This window comes from Oncorhynchus mykiss, chromosome 11 (assembly GCF_013265735.2).
Source record: "Oncorhynchus mykiss isolate Arlee chromosome 11, USDA_OmykA_1.1, whole genome shotgun sequence".
Lineage (NCBI taxonomy): Eukaryota > Metazoa > Chordata > Actinopteri > Salmoniformes > Salmonidae > Oncorhynchus > Oncorhynchus mykiss.
Window position 1 is genome coordinate 66,895,570 of NC_048575.1, and position 23,939 is coordinate 66,919,508.

At 40.2% G+C, this 23,939-nt stretch overlaps 2 protein-coding genes across 2 annotated transcripts in view; both read left to right on the top strand.

Moving 5' to 3' along the window:
• The first annotated feature begins 1,183 nt into the window (after window positions 1–1,183).
• On the top strand, window positions 1,184–20,370 carry LOC110536270 (ATP-binding cassette sub-family B member 9-like). The gene is made up of 11 exons (XM_021621963.2): window positions 1,184–2,309; window positions 6,753–6,867; window positions 7,059–7,189; window positions 8,235–8,440; window positions 8,615–8,812; window positions 9,094–9,222; window positions 9,561–9,749; window positions 17,497–17,670; window positions 17,813–17,972; window positions 18,196–18,332; window positions 18,890–20,370. The coding sequence occupies exons 1-11, from the start codon at window positions 1,610–1,612 to the stop codon at window positions 19,208–19,210; spliced, it is 2,460 nt and encodes an 819-aa protein (XP_021477638.1). The 5' UTR covers window positions 1,184–1,609; the 3' UTR covers window positions 19,211–20,370.
• A 49-nt stretch (window positions 20,371–20,419) lies between these two features.
• The window catches only part of LOC110536271 (vacuolar protein sorting-associated protein 37B), a 28,118-nt gene continuing 24,598 nt past the window's right edge, over window positions 20,420–23,939 (top strand). The window contains exon 1 of the mRNA XM_021621965.2: window positions 20,420–20,720. Within this exon, the coding sequence (XP_021477640.1) occupies window positions 20,616–20,720 (105 nt within the window). The 5' untranslated portion in view covers window positions 20,420–20,615. The remainder of the gene's footprint in view (window positions 20,721–23,939) is intronic.

A 23,939-nucleotide genomic window follows, 5' to 3' on the forward strand; every position in this document is an offset into this window, starting at 1 on the left:
AATAGCCTAGTTTTCTTGACATTGTTTTAATTATTGTGATAGGTTCATGTTTTACCGGTACAGTGTAAGTTACCCCCAACTATTTATTTTGCCTACCGCCTTACTTTCACCCCTGATCTTGATAATGAGTTTTGTTTCCACATAGCTACATATGAAATTACATCATGCATGACACAGCCTATGTATGACACACTGAACAAAACAATTATTCATGTTGAATAGGCGTAATCTTTGTTCAATGCTTAGGCATTCGCATTCACAAGTTATAACTAACATGGCTGATTGTGCTATCTTTATGCAATAGCAACCAGAGCTCTATGAACCCGATTAACTGTTCATAATTAATCAAAATATATTAGCTAGCGTTAGCTAGTTGACGTTTGCTAATTGTCATGATCATGTCTGTGTAGTGGGTGGAATACTAAATTAGTGCCATGATGAAGTAGTTAGCAGTTTCTGGGGCAAGAGAAGGCTAGTAGCTAAGTGTCATATCTGAGTCTGACACGTGTCAATCATAACGTCAGCTAGCTAGTTAACGTTAGCTACAGTTCACAGGAGCCAACATTTATCACATGAATGTAGACTATAAATGAAGTTGGGTCATAAAATGCAGGTGCAAGCGGAGTTGATATTAGCTAGCTAACAGACCTCTGTGACAAACCTGTATTCATGACTCATGAACACACTTGCTACTAGCAAACATACTGTAAGATGCTTTGCAGGTCGCTCACTATTGAACATAAAATTGGAACATTCATGATATGCTAGCATTGGAATTTACTATAATCGAAGGGTCTTGTTTTCTGGAATCAATTACCTGCAGTACCGGGGTCGGCCTTGAACTTCAAATTCTCAATGCGAGGGGGGCACTCGTTCTCCCCAGCTTCTTAGACTTGCTGTCAATTGGAATTAAGAGATATATAAGTCAGATTTCTATGTGCATTTGGTTGGGTCACCCAAGAAGTTAGATATTGCAGCTTTAAGACTATAATGATAAATATTACTTTCACTTAATGCATATTTTAATGTTAATATTAAAATAAATATTGACTTGTCAGTTCTGTTTTTCATAAATGCTCTCTCCTCATTTACGCGCGCACACACTCTCTCTATTTTGAATAAACCTAATATAAATAACAATGTACAGGTATGGTTATCCATTTGCCCCGCCAAACCTTCTATTATCTTGAGGGAGGAGCCTCTCACACCATAACTATTACCGGCTTCCGTAAACACTAAACAATAAGACATGAAACAAGAACGAGAGACGGGTCTGTCACCTAAAATATAATAAATACATTGCTGAAGCAAGGACAGCTGTTAAGTAATCGAATACCAGAGAGAAGACAAGCAACGGTAGGGAAATGTGATAAAGTAACGCAAGCCCTTGAAACCTGATGTCACGGGCGCATTAGTGATCACGGTCGGCATACACTTTGAGGTGATTTCAAAACTAGTCTGAAAAAAACCTTTATAATTGTAATACCCTATTCATTTCTTCTAATACCAGCTCTATTAAAACAAATATAAAAAGCTATAGTTTGAGTTTCACTGAAACTTGTTTCTCCCAAGATTTTATGACATTACACCACTGACAGACTGAAACAGAATGGGGGTCATGGTAGTGGTGAGCTGCATCTTGGTATTCATCCTGATGGATGTTATTGTCACCACTGTCATCTACTTACACGGATCCCAGACTGCAATATTCACAGAGGATGGGCAGAACTTTGACATTCTCCACTCCGTCCTGGACCTCTGGGGTACTGTGCTGGTCAGAGTCTGCCTTCTGCTGGGGGCCTCCATAGGCGTGTTATGGAACAGAGTGGACGGTCCACACAGGGTCTCTGCCCTGGGGACCCTGACTCTCCTCATCTGCCTGACCATCAGTACCTATGCCTTAGCCAAGCTGCTGATCCTGTCGGAGCAGGGCGATCTGGCTCACCAACCCTGGTTTCTTAGCCTGTTCTCCTGGACCTGTGTGTCAGCGCTGGGGACCGTGCTCCTCTGGAGGCTCCTGGGAAGGACACCCAACACTGTTACTGAAGGAGAGGGAGGTGGTGGTGGAGGAGGACATGGGGGCTCTGAAGAGACTGAGAGGCTGGTGGAGACAGCTGGAGAGAATGGAACTGAAGAGGTGGAGGAGCAAGGACAGGGGCATGGGGGGAAGAAGAGGAGGAGGGCTAGCAGGAAAGGGACACAGGACCAGACGGACTCAGGGGCCACAATGGGACGTCTGCTGTCCTACTGCAGTAAAGACGCTGTGCTGCTCTCGGTTGCCGTCCTCTTCCTCCTCATCTCTGCTGTGTGTGAGTAACTCTAACCCCTTATTTATGGTCATGGCTAGAAGGGATGCAGCTAATGTCGAGGTGATGTCAAAAGCAGTGGCGTGTATTCATGGATGCCAAGGGAAGCCAGGCTTCCCCCCAAAAATGACAAAGAAAATAACAAAAAAACATACAAAATAATTTATCTTATTTGTATAATTGACAGAAAAAAACTTGAATTGTTGCATCTCCATTGTGTCGTTTTCCTCCGGTGACTAACTAGCTAGCTAAAATGGTCCCTTTCCTAAATTAGCCGTGGATGGAGATAGGGATTTGGACTTGATTATAACATCCATCGATTACAACGCCAATTCTGATCCAACCATAAATTCATACATTGATGTGCCCCTGGTCTGAGAGGATAGTAGTTAGATGTATTATGCTAATGTTAACAAGCTGGCCTGGCATATCGTTGCCCATGAAAGGAAGTAAGGGTAGGAAGCATGCACAGTGCCTTCGGGAAGTATTCACACCCCTTGACTTTTTCCACATTTTGTTACATTACAGCCTTATTCTAAAATGTTTTTTTTTTTTTTTTAATCGTCAGCAATCTACACACAATACCCCGTAATGACAAAGCAAAGATTTTATTTGGCAAATTTAGCAAAAAAAAACAGAAATACCACATTTACATAAGTATTCAGACCCTTAGCTATGAGACTCGAAATTGAGCTCAGGTGCATCCTGTTTCCATTGATCATCCTTGAGATGTTTCTACAACTTGATTGGAGTTCACCTGTGGTAAATTAAATTGATTGGACATGATTTGGAAAGGCACACACCTGTCTATTTATGGTCCCACAGTTGACAGTGCATGTCAGAGCAAAAATCCACGCCATGAGGTTGAAGGAATTGTCCATAGAGCTCTGAGACAGAATTGTGTTGAGGAATAGATCTGGGGAAGGGTATGAAAAAAGTTCCCCAAGAACACAGTGGCTTCCATCATTCTTAAATGGAAGAAGTTTGGAACCACCAACACTCTTCCTAGAGCTGACTGACCGGCCAAACTGAGCAATCGGGGGAGAAAGGCCTTGGTCAGGGAGGTGACCAAGAACCCAATGGTCACTCTGACACAGCTCTAGAGTTCCTCTGTGGAGATGGGAGAAACTTCCAGAAGAACACCCATCTCTTCCAGAAGAACACCCATCTCTGCAGCACTCCACCAATCAGGCCTTTATGGTAGATTGGCCAGACCTGCTCCAGAGCGCTCAGGACCTCAGACTGAGCGAAAGTTCACCTTCCAACAGGACAACGACCTTAAGCACACAGCCAAGACAACGCAGGGGAAGATTTGCGACAAGTCTCTGAATTAGAGGTTGACCGATTAATCAGGGCCGATTTCAAGTTTTCATAACAATCGGAAATCGTTATTTTTGAACACCAATTTTGCAGAATTAAAAAAATATATATATTATTATTATTATTATTTTTACACCTTTATTTAACTAGGCGCGTCAGTTAAGAACACATTCTTATTCTCAATGACGGCCTAGGAATGGTGGGTTAACTGCCTTGTTCAGGGGCAGAACAACAGATTTTTACCTTGTCAGCTCAGGGATTCAATCTTGCAACCTTATGGTTAACTAGTCCAACGCTCTAACCACCTGCCTCACGAGGAGCCTGCCTGTTACGCGAATGCAGTAAGAAGCCAAGGTAAGTTGCTAGCTAGCATTAAACTTATCTTATAAAAAACAATCAATCAATCAATCAGAATCACTAGTTATAACTACACATGGTTGATGATATTACTAGTTTATCTAGCGTGTCCTGCGTTACATACAATCGATGCCGTGCACATTCGCGAAAAAGGACTGTCATTGCTCCAACATGTACCTAACCATAAACATCAATGCCTTTCTTAAAATCAATACACAGAAGTATATATTTTTAAACCTGCATATTTAGCTAAAAGAAATCCAGGTTAGCAGGCAATATTAACCAGGTGAAATTGTGTCACTTCTCTTGCGTTCTTTGCACGCAGAGTCAGGGTATATCCAACAGTTTGGGCCGCCTGGCTCATTGCGAACTAATTTGCCAGAATTTTACGTAACTATGACATAACATTGAAGGTTGTGCAATGTAACAGGAATATTTAGACTGATGGATGCCACCCCTTAGATAAAATATGGAACAGTTCCGTATTTCACTGAAAGAATAAACGTTTTGTTTTCAAGATGATAGTTTCCGGAATCGACCATATTAATGACCCAATTCTCGTATTTCTGTGTGTTACTATGTTATAATTACATCTATGATTTGATAGAGCAGTCTGACTGAGCGATGGTAGGCACCAGCAGGCTCGTAAGCATTCATTCAAACAGCACTTTCGTGCGTTTTGCCAGCAGCTCTTCGCAATGCTTCAAGCATTGTGCTGTTTATGACTTCAAGCCTATCAACTCGGGATGCGCGCTAATAGCGTTTCAAACGTCACTCGCTCTGAGACTTGGAGTAGTTGTTCCCCTTGCTCTGCATGGGTAACGCTGCTTCGAGGGTGGCTGTTGTCGATGTGTTCCTGGTTCGAGCCCAGGTAGGAGCGAGGAGAGGGATGGAAGCTATACTGTTACACTGGCAATACTAAAGTGCCTATAAGAACATCCAATAGTCAAAGGTATATGAAATACAAATCGTATAGAGAGAAATAGTCCTATAATTCCTATAATAACTACAACCTAAAACTTCTTGCCTGGGAATATTGAAGACTCATGTTAAAAGGAACCACCAGCTTTCATATGTTCTCATGTTCTGAGCAAGGAACTTAAACGTTAGCTTTCTTACATGGCACATATTACACTTTTACTTTCTTCTCCAACACTTTGTTTTTGCATTATTTAAACCAAATTGAACATGTTTCATTATTTATTTGAGGCTAAATTGATTTTATTGATGTATTATATTAAGTTAAAATAAGTGTTCATTCTGTATTGTTATAATTGTCATTATCACCAATTAATCGGTATCTGCTTTTTTTTGGTCCTCCAATAATCGGTATCGGTATCGGCGTTGAAAAATCATAATCGGTAGACCTCTACTCTGAATGTCCTTGAGTGGCTAGCAAGAGCCCGGACTTGAACCCGATTGAACATCTCTGGAGAGGCCTGAAAATAGCTGTGCAGCAACACTCTCCATCCAACCGGACAGTGCTTTTTTAGGTTTGTGGAATTCACAGATCACATGTTGCTCTCCGGTTTTGTTGTGAAACAAAGGTGTGGTTGAATTAATTTATCCACTGTCTTCTTATTGTCTCGTCTTTATCATGGTGTCAAGGCATGTGAACTAAAAGGTTATAGAGCAAACAATGTATTTATCACAAGACATGTTGTAATATGTAATTTTTTTAATGGATTGGCTTCCCTAGTGATTTTACCCAAGCACTGCTACTGCTCAAAAGTTGCACACTTGAGTTGTATGTGGGATAATTTTTTCATTTTAGCTAACCCTAACCCTTTTCCTATCTTTAACCTAATTCTCATAACCTGCCACGCTAATTCAGCTAACCTGCTGTGTAAGTTCTCCTAACCTGCTAGAAAAAGTCACTTCTGACAGCTGCAATCATCCCATCTAGTCAAAACCATTATTTAAACACAATCCTCAGATGACTAGGGCTTGACCCAATGTCTCACGTTACGCTTGTCTATCAACCTATACGGCCTTCGCGCTATCTGATGTGAGACAATGGGGCCTGACCAGGAACAACTCATGGCTCCTATAGCTTATTACTAGGGCCACAGAGTTCTTCTTGGTCAGTAACATGTCAAAAGGGGACCATCGCGCTCTCCCAGAATAATTCATACAATCCAAAGATGTAATGACAACAAAGCTTACTTAATTTTGAAAGTATTTTTATTATTTTCACTGCATCAGGAATAGCGTACACGTGCAGTGAAAAAACAACAAATGAAGTAAGCTTTATGTGACATCTTTTTGAGTGCGGACCCATGACACCTCTTGTTGGTCAGTAACATGGTCAGGAAAAACTCTGGGCCCTATAGATGACAAATCAATTTGCTTAATGATCACCATTGTGAGGCATACACTTTACACAGTACTGTGTGACATAGTATTCTATCTACAGTAGGTCAAAGTTGAACATGGGTAATGAAGCCGCAATACTATCTTTGAAGTTCTGTTTTGATCCCATGCGTTTGTGTTTTATGACGGTGTTACTCATACCAGCATTGTATTGCATTTACGGTTGCAATATGTTTCTCTACTACCATTTAGCCAAACTTACTGTCCAATTACAGTAGATGACTCGTGCAACATGAGTAAATAACTATAAATGTTGTATAACTATTGCGCTATTCTTACTAATTTCCCTTCATTAGAGACAACAGTGTGTTGCATTACCATATTTCTATTTTACACTGTTGTGCTTATTTTTAGCATTTCATAACAGTTAATGACACAATGTTATCCCATTCATAGGTGAGGCCTTCATCCCCTACTACATTGGGCAGGCTATAGATGGCGTTGTTATTCACAAAAGTATGGAGTACTTTACCAAGCCCCTGATCACCCTTACGGTGTTGGCCTTAGCCAGGTAAAATACTATGAATTGTTGAAGTTGTGTGTGTGTGTTGTGTAAACTTTTTAGACTATGTTGTGTGCTATATCTTCTCTGATGGACTGTATCTGTGCTTGATTCTACATTTGAATAGATTATGACGTACTTTCTTGTGTGTTTTTTGCGTATATTCTAGGCAGTGTTTAATTTCTTGCATCTCTTCTCAGCTCTATTGCCGTTGGAGTACGAGGTGGTCTCTTTAGTCTAACATTTGCCAGACTGAATCTTCGCCTGCGGAACCTTCTCTTCAGATCTCTGATGCGTCAGGAGATAGGCTTCTTTGACGCTAACCACACAGGTGACATCTCAGTTGGGTACCGAATTGCATCCTATTCCTTTATAGTGCACTATGGGCCCTGGTCAAAAGTAGTAGACTAAATAGGGAATAGGGTATCATTTAGGAGGTATTGTAGACCTCAACACTTATTTCCATTCATTCCCTTTTCCTTTGTTCCTCTGATCAGAAGATACATAAAACACTTGCCTACGCTTTACGTTAAGCCTGCAGGTATAATATTTTCTTAGATCCCCATTAGCTTACACTATAACAAGAGCTAGTCTACCTGTTATAGCAATTTGTAATGCTTTCTAACTTGTTGTTCATGCTTTCTAACTTGTTGTTCATGCTTACTAACTTGTTGTTCATGCTTTCTAACTTGTTGTTCATGCTTTCTAACTTGTTGTTCATGCTATTATTATTGTTAATTGTTTATAACTAGTTATTAATGCTTTATAACTTGTTATAAGGATGTATAATATGTCTAAAGTGATAATTTCTTATAACAAGGCTTATATCTCTTTATGCCTACAGGCTTTAAGTAAAGCGTTAAAGTTGTGGAGGAAAAAACCCACCCTGAAGGGAATCGAATCTCAAAATACAGTAAAGCTTTATTTGAGCATGCATAAGAAAACAAATTCAACTCGCTCTTTGTTCTTATAGACATTTTATACAGACCCAGGATGGGTGTGGTGTTTCACATGTCATTCGTATGAGTCCGGTAATTCTGCTTATCATTAGATAGCAGCCCCACAGGCAGAAGACAAATCATACCAAGGATACTGATTAAGAGCCGTCTTAAAGAAACTAAGAGGAATCGGATCGGTCCCTTCTTCAGGGCATATAAGATAACAAATAAAATGTTCCTCTTCCACAAAGTGTAAAAGCTTTTCTTTCTCCTGGGCCCAGAGTTTGGTCCTCATGGCAGTGATCCCGGTTCGGTCCCTGCATGAGCCCTATACAATGTTTCCCTGCTTCTGTTCCTATCCTGTCATAAAGTAATGAGAATACGAAAGTTTGGAAAGAGTTTAGAAAAAGTACAAGAAAAAAACTGTTTGTCCTCCAGGTGACATCACCTCTCGCCTGTCCTCTGACACTACACAAGTGAGTGACTTGATCTCATTGAACATCAACATGTTCCTAAAGAGTATGGTGAAGGGCATAGGGTTTTTCATCTTCATGTTCGGGATTTCCTGGAAGCTGACTCTCGTCACCATCATGGGATTCCCCTTCATCGCAGTCATCTCCAAAGTCTATGGGGAGTACTACAAGGTACACACACGCACAAGCAAGCACACACTCAAACGGACAAACACATACACACTTCACTTGTCTTTCCGAACAAATGTCCCCAGCCCATTTATTAAGTTGAAATACTTATGTGTATTAACAGATTAATTCACACCGTATTTAGTTTGTACATTTTCTTATGAACCGTTCTCTTAGAGACTGACCAAAGAGGTTCAGACTGCCCTGGCTCAGGCTAACCAGGTGGCCGAGGAGACCATTTCAGGCATGAAGACGGTACGCAGCTTTGCCAATGAGGAACAGGAGGCTGATTCCTACTACGGCAGGCTACAGGTCATGTTTCAGCTGAACAAGAAGCAAGCGTTGGCCTATGCCCTCTACATGTGGTCCAGTTGTGTAGGTATTACCCAGATGTGAGACCGTCACTGTAAATAAGAATCAAGAATTTTGTTCTTAACTGACTCGACAGGTTAAATAAAAGTGAAATAAATAAAGATAGACTGGGACTGAACGTTGCTCTGACATACAACAGATGGAGATTTAAGGAGCTGCCTCATGTTTTATATCTGTTTTGTGTTTTTTTTTTTTATTGTATGCACTGTGTCGGGGCTATACCCTTGTCGTTGGTTACATTCACAAATTCACAAGAGTTTCAAATGTGTTTGTTATTGCTTCAGATCTCAGAGCTTGTTCTTGAAGTGGCTATCCTCTTCTATGGCGGTCACCTGGTCGTTACTGAGCAGATGAGTGGAGGGGGCCTGATATCATTCATCTTATATGAGCTGGAGCTAGGAGAGTGCCTGGAGGCAAGTCTGAATCATTCAAATCAAATCAAAGTTTGTCACATGACAGAATACAACGGGTGTAAACCATACAGTGAAATGCTTACTTACAAGCTCCTTCTCAACCATGCAGAGCTCAAAATCAGAGGTCCGAAATAGAAAGTAGGATCTGATAAAAATAAAAGCACATATACTGTACATCTGTAACTGTACACATGACAATCACAACCTATCCCTTTAGAAAGCTTACATTACCATAGGCAAGATGATGAAGACTTTCACTATGAAAATCCAGAGTAACTGAAAAATACCATGATAATTGTATTATCATTATCTCCTGTCTTGATTGAATTGTGTTACAGAGCATAGCATCGGTCTACACGGGTCTCATGCAGGGAGTGGGAGCAGCTGAGAAGGTATTTGAGTACATGGACAGGGAGTCCAAACACCCACATGATGGGAAAGAGGTCCCTGATACCTGCAAAGGACTGGTCGAGTTTAAAGATGTCACGTTTTCCTACCCAACACGGCCCGAAACAGACATTCTAAAGGTATGTGTCAGCTGACCATTAAAATTGAGCTCAAAGCTAGACTGCTGAGTGGAGCTATAGACAGAAAAACTTGTCAGGCAATTCTGTATCATTTCATGCCAGTAGAAAGTTTATACACCATTACCATAGAGTAAAGTTAACCGCTACACGTCTCTAGTCTATCGTTATAAAATAAAGCTATTAATCAATGTCAGTACATTTCGTCATGTCTAAACGTATATTTGTGATATACTGTATGTATGCCTATGCCATGATGGCTGGGTGTGAATGAAGGGATGGTTTGTGTCAGAGCCATCTATTTAGAGCACAGGTGTCAAACTCATTCCAGGGAGGGCCGAGTGTCTGCGGGTTTTCGCTCCTCCCTTGTACTTGATTGAATTAAGGTCACTAATTAGTAAGGAACTTCCCTCACTTGGTTGTCTAGGTCTTAATTGAAAGGAAAAAACTAAAACCAGCAGACACTAGGCACTCCATGGAATGAGTTTGATACCCCTGATTTAGTAATTTGGCAATATTATTTGGCAATATGACTGTAATGAATAGAAACTATGTAGTACTGATAGCTCTGTCCAGTACCACAGGCTTCCATCGAAATATAAATCAAATCCAAATGTATTGGTCACGTACACAGTTTTGTAGATGTTATCACAGGTGCAGCGAAATGCTTATGTTTCTAGCTTCCAACAATGCAGCAATATCTAGCAGTACAATAACAATATACAGATCATCTAAAAGTAAAAAGAAAAATTAAGACATGTCAGAACGAGCAATGTCACAGTCCGGAATATAAATAAATATATATATGTGAATGGTGTGCATAGAGAGCCCATACAATGCCTTCAGAAAGTATTCATACCCCTTGACTTATTCCACTTTTTGTTGCGTTACAGCCTGAATTCAAAAGTGATTAAATCATTGTTTTCTCATCCATCTACACACAATACCCCATAATGACAGAGTGAAAACATGTTTTAAGAAATGTTTGCAAATGTATTACATTAAATACAGAAATATATCATTTTCACAAGTATTCACTCCTCTGAGTCTATACATCTTAGAGTTGCCTTTGGCAACAAATACAGCTGTGAGTCTTCATGGGAAAGTCTCTAAGAGCTTTGCACCACTTTTTATTTTCAAAATTCTTCAAGCTCTAATAAATTGGTTGTTGATCATTGCTAGACAACCATTTTCAAGTCTTGCCATAGATTTTCTAGCAGATCCAGGTGTGCAAAGTTCTTAGAGACTTACTCATAAAGACTCACAGCTGTAATTGCTGCTAAAGGTGGTTATTAACTCAGGGGTGTGAATACTTATGTAAATGAGATATTTCTTTATTTCATTTTCAATAACTTTGCACACATACAATGCCTATAGAAAGTCTACACCCCCTTGAACTTTATTCAACTTTTGTTGTGTTACAAAGTGTGATTTAAATAGATTGAATTAAAATATTTTGTCATAGATCCACACAAAATTAACCATAATGTCAAAGTGAAAAATAAATCCTACACATTTTTACTAACGAATAACAATTAAATAACACAAAAATGGTTGTTGAGTAAGTATTCACCCCTTTAGTATTTATTAGGATCCCCAATTAGCTGCTGCCGAGGCAGCGGCTACTCTTCCTGGGGTCCAAACAGGAAACAACACAAATCAAATCCAAATAAAATGTTTTTTTGTCACATACACATGTTTAGCAGATGTTATTGTGGGTGTAGCGAAATGCTTGTTTCTAGCCCCAACAGTGCAGTAATATCTAACAAGTAATATCTAACAATACACAGTCTAAAGTAAAATAATGGAATTAAGAATATATAAATATTTGGACGAGCAATGTCAGAGCGGCATAGACTAATATACAGTAAAATAGGGCAGAATACAGTATATACATATGAGATGAATAATGCAAAATGTGTAAACATTATTAAAGTGACTAGTGTTCTAATTATTGAAGTGGCCAGTGATTTCAAGTCTATGTATAGGGCAGCAGCCTCTAATGTGGCAGTGATGGCAACATCACAACCAATTTAAAATATAATATACATACATCGACATACATAGCACTGCATTTACATTACAATTTAGCCATTCAGCAGACGCTGGCATCCACAGCGACCCACAGCTAGTGCATTCATCTTAAGATAGCCAGGCGAGCATAGGCGAGACAACCATATCGTAGTTGTATCCCAACCACTTATCACATACAGTACATAATACAAAACAAAATGCATGAAAATGTCTGTTGCTTCACTGTCCCCATCGTGCTGTAAGGTGTTCTTTTATCAGTTTTTTGGGATTTGGTGTTATTGCTAGCTTGAGTTCCCTGGGGTTCAGTGGTGTAGTGCTATTTTTTTTTAGGCGAGGCAGGCAAAAAAAATGTAAATTACATCATCGTTTCCTCTATCAACGTTTGTACGGACAGATGTAGCCTGCCATTATACAATATGCATAACATGCATCCTCCAGTTGCAACTTCTGTCTATGCCCACATATATTGTCCCAAGAACATGTTCTATTTTTAAAACTCTCAAACACCAAGTTAGGCATATGTGGCCGATGTGAAATGGCTAGCTCGTGAGCGGTGATGCGCTAATGGTGTTTCAGTCGGTGACGTCACTCGCTCGATGGGTAACGATGCTTCGTGAGTGACTGTTGTTGATGTGTGCAGAGGGTCCCTGGTTCGAGCCCAGGTTGGGGCGAGGAGAGGGACGGAAGCTATACTGTTACACATACATCATTTCAATATAGGCCGTTATCACTGTCAACACTGTCATGTTGAAACTGCATCTGCATGCCATCCATTTCAATGATCTCAATAAGTTTCATAGCCAAAGCATTTTGATCTTCTTGAGTTACTGTTTCGTGAGCGAATTTGAGCAGATGGTGTTAAAACTATTAAACGTTCTTATATTTTGTTTAAATCAAAGCATGTTTAATGCATAGTGGCGCGCTCTGTTGAGTTTTTGCGCATGATTAAACATGTTGACTCTTCATCTTCAGCTAACCATTGTAAAATCTCATTAGAAAGGTGTTGTTTGTGTAACAGTAACGTTTTAGGTCTACTATGCTTTTCTATTACAGTATATTCGGTTCTGTTATGTAAAATACTAATGATCTTGCAAGACATTGATTCAGCTTTAATCTAACTTTCCTAAACAAGCACCATTGTTGGAAGTGATAATCTTCTATTTATAATAATAATCATAATAATAAGTGATGAGTATAAGACTATTAGATATTGAAAGCACAGCGCCAGGATCGCGCAATGATATTAAAGAACTTGAACCAATTTGTGGTGCCGAATGATAACTCAGCCATTCGGCCAGTTCAGGAAAAAACAATAATTTCAGTATAACCTCATAGGCTTACGGTTACGTGGTATAGTTATGTGTAGTTTATAGCCTAATAAATACATATATTTTAATTTCATTGCACTGTTTGCAGGAGAGCTTAAGTTGCGCCTAGGCATTTCTTTGTATTGTGTAGTTTACACTACGCTGTATTGATTGATTGGTTTGTTATTTTTATTGAACCTTTATTTAACTAGGCAAATCAGTTAAGAACGCATTCTTATTTACAATGACGGCCTATCCCGGCCAAACCTGGACAACGCTGGGCCAATTGTGCGCCGCACTATTGGACTCCCAATCACCGCCGGATGTAATACAGCCTGGATTTATTTAATTTATTAGACAATTGTTAAAATACATAGTTAAGGGCCAGCCGGTGACTCCTCCATATACAATTTTCAAAAATCATCAAGGACAACACAATAAAGCTTAAAAGCTTATTTCCATTGTGGTCCCTTTGGAAGGGGGATGCAGCAAGGTTTAGGCGACAATAGCAGGGGCAACAGACAAGGACAGACAAAATTGTTGTTTATTTCATCAAATGAGCTAATTAGTAGTTTCATTTCCTAATAAACAACTATTGACAGGTACTTGTCTCACATACCCTTAATATATAAAACAATCCATCCCTAATATATACAAGACAATCACAATATGATACACAACAGACACCAAAAGACAAGATCGGGCGTTTCCTTCTCAGCCACGTACTATAATTGTACGACTCACTTTTGGAACATGCTACTAAACTATTTTTTTCAGTGAGAACTTCAAACTACCCATTGAAGGTATAAGTTTCAAATTCAATGGAAGACAATTTCAAAGAATGGCAACTGAGTACAAAAAAGTGTATTTCCCCATACCACTATTACATCTAAAGGGAATAATGATGGTTATCCCGGACCAAGTTAATGTTGTTACATAGGTGCCTGGGGATCATGTGTACAAGACACAATTTAATCTGAGAGACTCTTCTCCACTTTGAGCCATTTAAGGCTTTCAAAGCGGGAATGATTAAAATGAGTACGTGCTGGAAGTTTAAGAATAATCCTGACTAATTTGTTCTGCGATATCTGCAATTTATTTTTAATTATCATGGGGGCACTATTGCACCAGGAAGAGCACGCATAGTCGAATTGGCACAGAACAAGAGCCCCTGATTTCATTAGCTTGAACACGTGGTTACAATATACCCTATTACAGAATAAAATAAAACAGAGTTGAACTACAGATTCATTTAATGTATTTGTCTAGATGTAAACATGCTATCAAATCAATTGACCAAGTAGTGAACGTTAATAAATATAATTTCAGGAAATTTGTTTTAAAACAGCGAAAAAAAATCAGGCTTTTGGTGTGGTGTATTCATGCATTTCAATAAATTATAACCTAAATAAATGCATTATTACCTCCAATTTGGCCCAATTCACATTTCCAATTTCCCACACTGACATACCAAGCTAGATCGGGCCACGAGTCTCAGTCAATAGCCAATCAGCTACATATCCCAAGCACGGCTACAGCAACTTCTAGAGAAGTTCAGGCTCCTTCGGCATTGCGGTGACTACTTTGGTTTGGGTGTGCTCGGCAGAACGGTGTTGCGGTAACCTAGTGGTCACACATCGTTCTGGGTTCCACTGCGCAAGAGAGGGTCCGTCGAGATTTATGGACTTCAAGGGAAACACACGGTGATTTTGATTGTTTTTTTCAACGTTCTGATTGGCCAAAGTGGTCAAGCCTCCATCTGACCTTCACAGTGCGCATACACAGCATACAGTTCTTCATCATTCTCGCCATCGCCAGAGAGAAGACAGGGAAGAAACCACCATTGGATTGCCATTCTATCGTTTTTCATGGAATTTATGGTAAATAAATATAACATATTTCGAATATAGGAGAATACATTTTCCAGAAATAGTGTTCCCAACTCTTGTACCAATTCTCAAATTGAAAAAGGTTAGGGAGCACCCCAGCGGTCCCTAACAGCAGCGGAGTTCCATGTAGCCATGCGTGTATTTAATACTGTGTGTTTCCCAGGCTCTTTTCTGGACCTGGGAACTGTCAAGAGACCTCTGGTTGTTTAGGCAAGCCTAAATAAGTTCAGAAGGAAAATGTGGCTTAACAAATCACATCATCATTTATATGGACTCACACTGTGTGAAATAATAGGGGTTGGCAGGATTTTTGAATGACAATCCTTTCCTCTGTCCTCCATACTTACAACATGAATTTCAAGCACAGATTTAATTACAAAGACCATGGAGCTTTTCGAAAGCCTCATAAAGACGGGCAATGATTGGTAGATGTGTAACAATAACAAATCAGACATTGAATATACACTACACTGCCAAAAATATGTGGACACCCCTTCAAATGAGTGTATTATGCTTTTTCAGCCACACTTGTTGCTGACAGTATATAAAATCAAGCACACCACCAGGCAATCTCCATAGACAAACATTAACAGTAGAATGGCTCAGTGTCTTTCAACTTGGCACCGTCATAGAATGCCACCTTTCCAAGTAATTTCGTCAAATTTCTGCCCAGTTAGAGGTACCCTGGTCAACTGTAAGTGCTGTTATTGTGAAGTGGAAACGTATAGGAGCAACAACGGCTCAGCCGCAATGTGATAGGCCTCACAAGCTCACAGAACGGACCATTGAGGGCTGATGCCTGTAGCGCGTAAGAATTGTCTGTCTTCGGTTGCAACGCTCTCTATTAAATTTCAAACTGCCTCTGGAAGCAACGTCAGCACAAGAACTGTTCGTCAGGAGCTTCATGAAATGGGTTTCCATGGCTGCACACAAGCTTAAGATCACCATGCGCAATGCCAAATGTCGGCTGGAGGGGTATAAAGCGCGCCGCCATTGGACTCTGAAGCATTGGAAACACGTTCTCTGGAGTGATGAATCACGCTTCACCATCTGGCAGTCCGAAGGGTGAATCTGGGTTTGGCGGATAGTAGGACAACGCTACCTGCCCCAATGCATAGTGCCAACTGTAAGGTTTGGTAGAGGAGGAATAATGGTCTGGGGCTGTTTCCTCTCACTAGCCCCTTAGTTCCAGTGAAGGGAAATCTTAACGCTGCAGCATACAATGACATTGTAGACGATTCAGTGTTTCCAACTTCGTGGCAACAGTTTGGGGAAGGCCCTAACCTGTTTCACCATGACAATGCCCCAGTGCACAAAGCGAGGTCGATACAGAAATGGTTTGTTGAGATCAGTGTGAAAGATCTTGACTGGCCTACCCCAATCCCTGACTTCAACCCCATCGAACACCTTTGGGATGAATTAGAACGCCGACTGCGAGCCAGGCCTAATCGCCCAACATCAGTGCCCGACCTAATGCTTTTGTGGCTGAATGGAAGCAAGTCCCTGGAGCAATGTTCCAACATCTAGTGGAAAGCCTTCCCAGAAGAGTGGCGGCTGCTATAGCCGGAAAGGGGAACCATGATTTTATAATGAGATGTTTGACGAGCTGGTGTCCACATACCTTTGGCCAAGTAGTGTATCTTTAAGCATGTCAAGTTAATAATTATGTTGTGGATGATATGTTTTACCACCCACACATCAAAGATGGAGTCGTCGTTCTGAACTGAGCTGCAGGACAGGAAGGAAACTGTTTACGGATGGCACCATGAGGCCATTGGTAATTTAAAACAGCTACAGAGTTCAATGGCTGTGATGGGAGAAAACTGAGGATGGATCAACAACATTGTAGTTACTCCACAATAATGACCTAATGACAGAGTGAAAAGAAGAATACAAATATTCCAAAACATGCAACAAGGCACTAAAGTAATACTGCAAAAAACAAGGCAAAGGAATATACTTTTTGACCTAAAAGCAAAGCCTTATGTTTGGGGCAAACACAATACATCATTGTGTAGCTGCCTCTTTATTTTCAATCATGGTGGTGGCTGCATCATGGTATGGGTATGCTTGACATCAGCAAAGACTGGGAGTTTTTCAGGATGAAAAGAAACTGGTTGGAGCTAAGCACATTCAAAATCCTAGAGGAAAACCTGCTTCAGTCTGCTTTACACCAGACACTGGAATTCACAATCTGCTTGATAATCTATGGCAAGACTTAAATTGCTGTCTAGCCATGATACCCAACACCTTGACAGAACTTGAAGAATTTTGAAAATAATAATGGGCAAATGTTGCGCAATTCAGGTCTGCAAAGCTCTTAAGAGACTGCCAAAGGGGTTTTAAACATGTATTGACTCTGAAATTTCTTCCACTTTTACATTAGTGTTCTGTGTAAATCGTTGACAAAAGAAATACAATTAAATCTATTTTAATCCCACTTTGTAACGCAACAAAATGTGAAAAACGTTCAAGGGGTTGTAGTTCTAAACTGTATATGACTCTGGTTTGTGTCTCCAGAGTGTGTCCTTCACTTTGCGGCCTGGCGAGGTGACAGCCTTGGTGGGACCATCAGGCAGTGGGAAGAGCTCCTGTGTGGGGCTCCTAGAGAACTTCTACCCCCCACAACAAGGCCAGGTGCTGCTGGACGGCCGGCAGGTGCACACCTACCAGCATGACCTCCTCCACTCACAGGTCAGCACTCCACACTTGCAAGATATAGATTATACTTTTTAAACACCAGAGGGAAGCAGTGTTCCTTTTTAGTTGAAGACTGGTAAAGAACCCTATGCAGGATCCCTATCCCTATGCCTCTGTATCTGTGTTGTTTTTGCAGGTAGCACTTGTGGGCCAGGAGCCTGTCCTGTTTGCCCGTTCTGTAGAGCAGAACATAACCTATGGCCTGACTGATATCCCTATGGAGGCTGTGGTGCAGGCAGCCACCAAGGCAAATGCACACGACTTCATCACCGGTCTAACCAATGGCTATGATACAGGTGATATTAATGCTATTGCCTAAGCTGTTGGAGTGAAATATAAAAACTAACATCTTAGGAGGTAACTAAAAACTACTGAATCCTACGATGTTTACAGCAACATATGAAAATTGGCCGATCAGTATGTTGAGAAACACAGCATATCCTCACAATGTTCCTAATATTTTGCATTTCTATTTTAAGATCTCTAATGCAGTGGAACTGTTCCTCATTCCTTTCTTAGGAGTGGGTGAGAAGGGGACCCAGTTGTCAGGGGGACAGAAGCAACGGGTGGCCATCGCAAGGGCACTCATCCGCAACCCACATGTTCTGATCCTGGACGAGGCCACCAGTGCACTGGATGCAGAGAGCGAACATGTTGTAGGTTAAAAGGCAGGCCAAATCAGTGTTCTGTGATCGTGTTCTGTAATCTGTGTTTAATTAGATCATGTTGTGAATTATAGATCAAGATACTGTATGTCCTGAAAAATGAAAACCCCTCCCTGCCTTGGTGGCTTTAAAGAGGAAGAGTGTATATTGTGTAATATCCATCTCCTCAAGTTTCATGACAATAACCTACTTCTTATTTTAGTTCAATAACCTAGTTCTTTAAATGCAGTCTAATGTTATTATAAGGACTCTCAGCTGCTGGTGTCCTCTCCCTGCTCTCTGTCTTCAGGCAAATCAAGTATTGAACTATACTAGATACTATTAACCCTGGAGAATCCTCTTTAGTATAAATAAACTGTCTGCAATGTAACTATGCTGCTTTCAAAATGTCAGAATTATTGCAGAAGAATGTTTGCCAGCATTCAAACATATTCTCTTTATCTGTTGTCTTGAATTTGATGCCACTTTATCTAGTTTTCTGAATACTATGTATTGTGTTATTTAGACTTAGTGTAGCTTAGGATTCTCTCCCTGTTCTCTCTCCTCAGGTCCAGCAGGCCCTGAACAACAAAATGCGTCAGCACACAGTGCTGGTGATCGCCCACCGCCTCAGCACAGTGGAAAAGGCAAACAACATCATAGTTATCAACCACGGCTGTGTGGTGGAGCAGGGGCCACACAACCAACTCATGGCCAAGGGGGGCCTGTACTGCAAGCTGGTGCAGAGGCAGGTCCTGGGCATCGAGACGGGGGCAGAGGTCCTCAACACCCCAGAGAAGCACTCCTGGAAGTCCGAGGGGGGTAGTCAGCGTAGTGGACCTGATAGCAGCAGTCCCAGTAAGTCTGAATGTGAAGCACCATGCTACTGAGAGAGCTTGGGATCCATCGGTAGCTAACACTGACTGACTGACAATCATGGACTAAGGAGTACACCATATCCAAGGAATTACATTACAGTACCCTAGATTCATTAAAGGCCAATAATAATAAAACATATATATTGTGTTTTATATATATTCCCACGCTATGCGGTTGGAATAGTACTGTGAAATTGTGAAAATGATGATAATGTCCTTTTAGTGTAAGAGCTGTTTGGAAATACCTTTTTTGGTGGGATGGAGTTTTGGCCTGATTGGTGAAATCACCAGGCGGTAAATTAGTTAAAGGTCAAACTCCACCCCTTTCTCAATTTTCTATCAAAACAGCTGCATTGGACCTTTTTAAGGGATTTAACGGTGTCCAAAACCATGAATAATGCATAATTATTGAATAATCAATAAGAGTATTGGGATTTGGTAGCCATTTGACCAGCTTTGATGGACTTGAATGAGCAACACTTTAATTTGTTTTCAATGTTATTTTTCATAGAGTCGATTATACAGTCTATGGTTATCACAGTGGTCTTCGTGTTGAACATACATGTATTTTGAGGTGGAGACAGCTCAAGCCAAAGTTAACATTGTTGATTGTATGACATACAAAAGAGTAATAGTATTGTGATACTTTATTGGCAATACTAGGTGGAAATGGTAAAGGCATCTCTGCTTACATGTCAACAACTAAGCCTCTCTCTGTTAATGGGTAAATGTGTACTGTTTACAGGACAGAGAGGTGCCTTCGCTGGAGACTTTATTTTTGAATTATTTGCAAATCAATGGGAAGTGCATTATCTTCAAACTATGACACTATCATTGCTGATTTTGAATAGATTACATTTTATGTTGATGCTGTCTGATTCTTTATTTTTCACAATTAAACATCAATTTACTGATTGAACTAAGATATGACTGTCATTCTGAACTAGGCTACTGAAAACATATTGGTTGTTGTTGCCTATTGGTTTTACTGTAGCAGAGATGGCTCTGACTGTAGTATATTTAGATCACAGCATTTCTAAACCTAACACTAATACTGTACTTTTTCTCTTATTTTTACAATTTCAAATTACAACACAACAAACAGGATATCACTACACTTATATTTTCTCTGGAGAAACTTATAATGACTACTTTTAATAAAAATATAAAAAATAACTATACTTTCTGTAATGTACTGTCTTTGGTATGATGTCAAATCCCCACCAATCCTGTCCTAGAGACCCACAGCTTCCGGTGATACTCTAGCTTCTTCTTTAGCTTCTTTTTTTTTGTATCTTCAGCCAGTCACCTATCTTGATGCTGTTGTTTATTCTCCGGATCGCGTAAACTTGGTGAAGTGAAGGCCCTTCACCGAAAGGATCCGCGAGGCAAAGAGAGGAACACAGCTGTGACAGAAATGTCTGGTTTTGGGAACAAGTTTAGTTCGTACTCGATGACACAGCTCAACGAATTGCTTGAAGATGATGACAAACTCAACAGCATTGTCCAAGAAATGGAAGAGGTAAGCCACTATAACAATATTACTATATCGCTTGGGTTTTCTGCTGCATTGTTTCAATGTCAATCCCTTTGTTTAGCTTTCGCCAGCTTGTAGGGTAGGCAACGAAGCCTCCAGGGAAAGTTAAGAATTTGCGGAACAATGGCATACTTCCCTATATTTATATTTTACCTCTTATGTGCGGGGAGGTAGAGTAGCTTATTTCGATGTCAGGTGTGTTTACGCTCTTTTACGACCTTTTTAGAACGTTGCTTTCTTACTCGAAGTAACCTTCCTGGAACTCGAGACGTTTCGTAGAATCGAAGCACTGTTGCAGTTTGCCATTTTACAGCGTAACAAGTAAAAACACTCGCAGTGATTGACAGTACAAGAAACACGACAACACTGTTGTAGTTAAAATGGGCAGAATCCTTCCAATATTTGTCTTGGTAGTAGATTCATATTGATCAACATGTAATGAAAATAGTAAAAATACGTACTTCCTCTCTGGGGAGGGAGTCCGGTATTGTGGTTGGTGAGTGACAAAGCAAAATACTGTACGCTATGTTGCCAAGCTGCAGAAATGACATGACATACAGTTCAGCTGGTCAGAAAGGATCTGTTTGTGAAACGTCAATTGCAAGACCCAATAGGGCAGGTATTCACACTTATTTCTGTTTAAATTGGTGCAATGCCCCGAAGTCATGGTCTTGCGCCCGATCTAAAAAAGATAACATTTTCACTTGTATAACCAGCATCCTTTTTAGCCCAGGGGAACCCTGCGCTGAACCCAGTTTGTTATTAAATAAATGCATATGACCACAATTGGTCATTTGTAAGGACACTGATGACAACAAGCATGGCGTTGTCAGCTGCTGAATGGACTTAGTTGCAAACTGTGCCATGGCATTCTGCTCAACTAAACAGAATAACTTTCAGTACATTGTTAGATTATATTGAATGTAAACCACTCCACGGCTTAATACTAATGATTGCTTAAGTTTTTAGAGTCCTCCTTTGTCAGGACTTCTAGTATCACACAAAAAACAATAACCTAGCTGTCCCACTGTATGTGAGGGTGAACTTACTTGGTTCCTAGACATGAATTCCATAGAATCCTCCTTTCCTACAGATGGATCTAGGCCTTCAATCTGTAATGTCTTTAACTGACATTGTAAAATAATCAATGAAACCAGCAAACATTGATTTGCTTGTCTCAATGTGCTATCATCAGAGATCAGCTTTTTATAGTCCAAGTTCCTTTTCTATTACTCCCTCTATCTGTTTCTAGCTGACCATGGTTTCCTTTTACTCTGTATGATGCAGCAACAGTTTGTGGCAATGGAGTCGAATGCCGATAGGGCTATATATCACAGAGCTAATGCTGTAGGTTACCAACCATGGACCTTCAGCTATGTCATTACAGGTTACATAGGGTTGTGTATTGACCTGTCAGTGGAGGGAATTAGTCATAGTCTGTGTACCAAATGGCACCCTATTCCCTATACCTCTTTTGACCAGGGACCTGGTCAAAAGTAGTGCTGCTCTATGTAGGGAATAGGGTGCCATTTGGTACACAGTGAGATAAGTGCGAAGTGCTCCTAATGACTGGAAAAGGCAGTTCTGACTAACTCAGGACACACCTCATTGAGTAAGTTGGGAAGTTCTGCACCTTTATCATATGTGTGTGTATATTGTAAGGGGACAAAGGTGAAGCTGATGGCTGTCACAGCTCTGAACATGTGAATGTAATCTGAGCAGGTACAGTAAGTAAGTACACTGTGTACTGCTCCAGGAATGAGAATTCATTGAATGCATACCCGTAAGTATAGACACGTGTACACTTCCGGGTAGCTAACACATTTGGAAACGCCCTCGCCGGCCCAGTAATTGTGTGCAAATGGGGTTACATTTAAATTTGGTCTGTTCTTGTTATTTGAGTTGAAGAATAATCTCAGTCTGAATCTACACGAGTCTCCTCTTTTTGGTTTACCTTGGTTTTGTATCAAAGGCTACACACTGACTGTTTTATATTTGTCTGGCAGCCAGACATCAATCAACATTTACATTTTAACAATTTAGCAAACACTCTTATCCAGAGAGACTTACAGTAGTGAGTGCATACATTTTCATACACATTGACATAAAATGATATTTGTCACATGCTTTGTAAACAACCGATGTAGACTAACTTGTGCCCTACCAGTAGATATAAACCTACTGTTCTAAGTTAACTCTGTGGATTATTATTTTACTGCGCTCTCTAATAGTGTGTGTGTGTGCGCGCGCATGTTAGTCAGGGACAGACGGGGACTATAGCTGCCAGACTGGCCTTGGTTTGATCAGGCAGCAGAAGCTGCACACTATTTTCTACCCAACACATCCAGCTAAGAATAGCATATCAAGCAAGGAAAGTTCCCTTTGAACAAATGTTACAGGGAGGATTTGGATGCCAGGGTGCTGGGTGACCTAGTTGTCTATCACCACATGGTGTATCTTATGATTAACTTAACATGTGAAATGTACAAATTCTAAGTGAATTTGAGTTTAAGCGGATTGTGTACAGTCATTCATTCTCTCTATGTGAATTCCTTCCATGATCAGTGTCTCAGTAGGCAAAGCCTCTTTCTCAGTAGAGCTGTAGAGAAGAGCCACATTGTCACCATTTTGATGTGATTGTAGTTAAAGAGACCTGCGAAAGTAAAAGAACATAATCACAGGTGTAAGCCAGTATCAGTCAGTGAATAAGAGACTGTGATATGTAACTAGACCTATACCAGTGTCGTGTCTTTACTATCATTAAATTGACTTACAGTTTTTTTTATCAAAGATTCTCTAATTAGTATTATGCGATCAACTGATTAATCACGTAACGGTAATTAACTAGGAAGTCGGGGCACCAAGGAAATAACTTTTCAGATATTTTATTTGATCAATTAGTCTTCGACTTAATGGATTATTTACTTTACCTCACGTTAGTCTCATTCCAAACGTTGTAAATTGTTGGTTATCTGCACGAACCCAGTCTTCACTATGAGTCATCCATACGTCAATTGTCTTAAACAATTTATTTATTACTAAGTAATTCACAGAAATGCATAAACAAACAGTAAATATGTTTACAAGAAATGATAGGAGAATGTGCCCTAGTGGGCTAAACCGGCATGGTGGCTTGTTAGACAAAAGGGAAGTGGGGGTCGACTAAGAAGTCACTACAGAGTGATAATTCTAACAATTGAAATG

What these genes read in the sequence shown, in the direction of transcription:
- LOC110536270 (XM_021621963.2), top strand. Translation starts at nt 1,610, where the DNA reads ATGGGGGTCATGGTAGTGGTGAGCTGCATCTTGGTATTCATCCTGATG. An exon ending in CTTTGACGCTAACCACACAG is followed by an intron (nt 7,190 to 8,234) that starts GTGACATCTCAG and finishes TTTGTCCTCCAG; the next exon opens with GTGACATCACCTCTCGCCTG. An exon ending in AACCAATGGCTATGATACAG is followed by an intron (nt 17,973 to 18,195) that starts GTGATATTAATG and finishes TTCCTTTCTTAG; the next exon opens with GAGTGGGTGAGAAGGGGACC.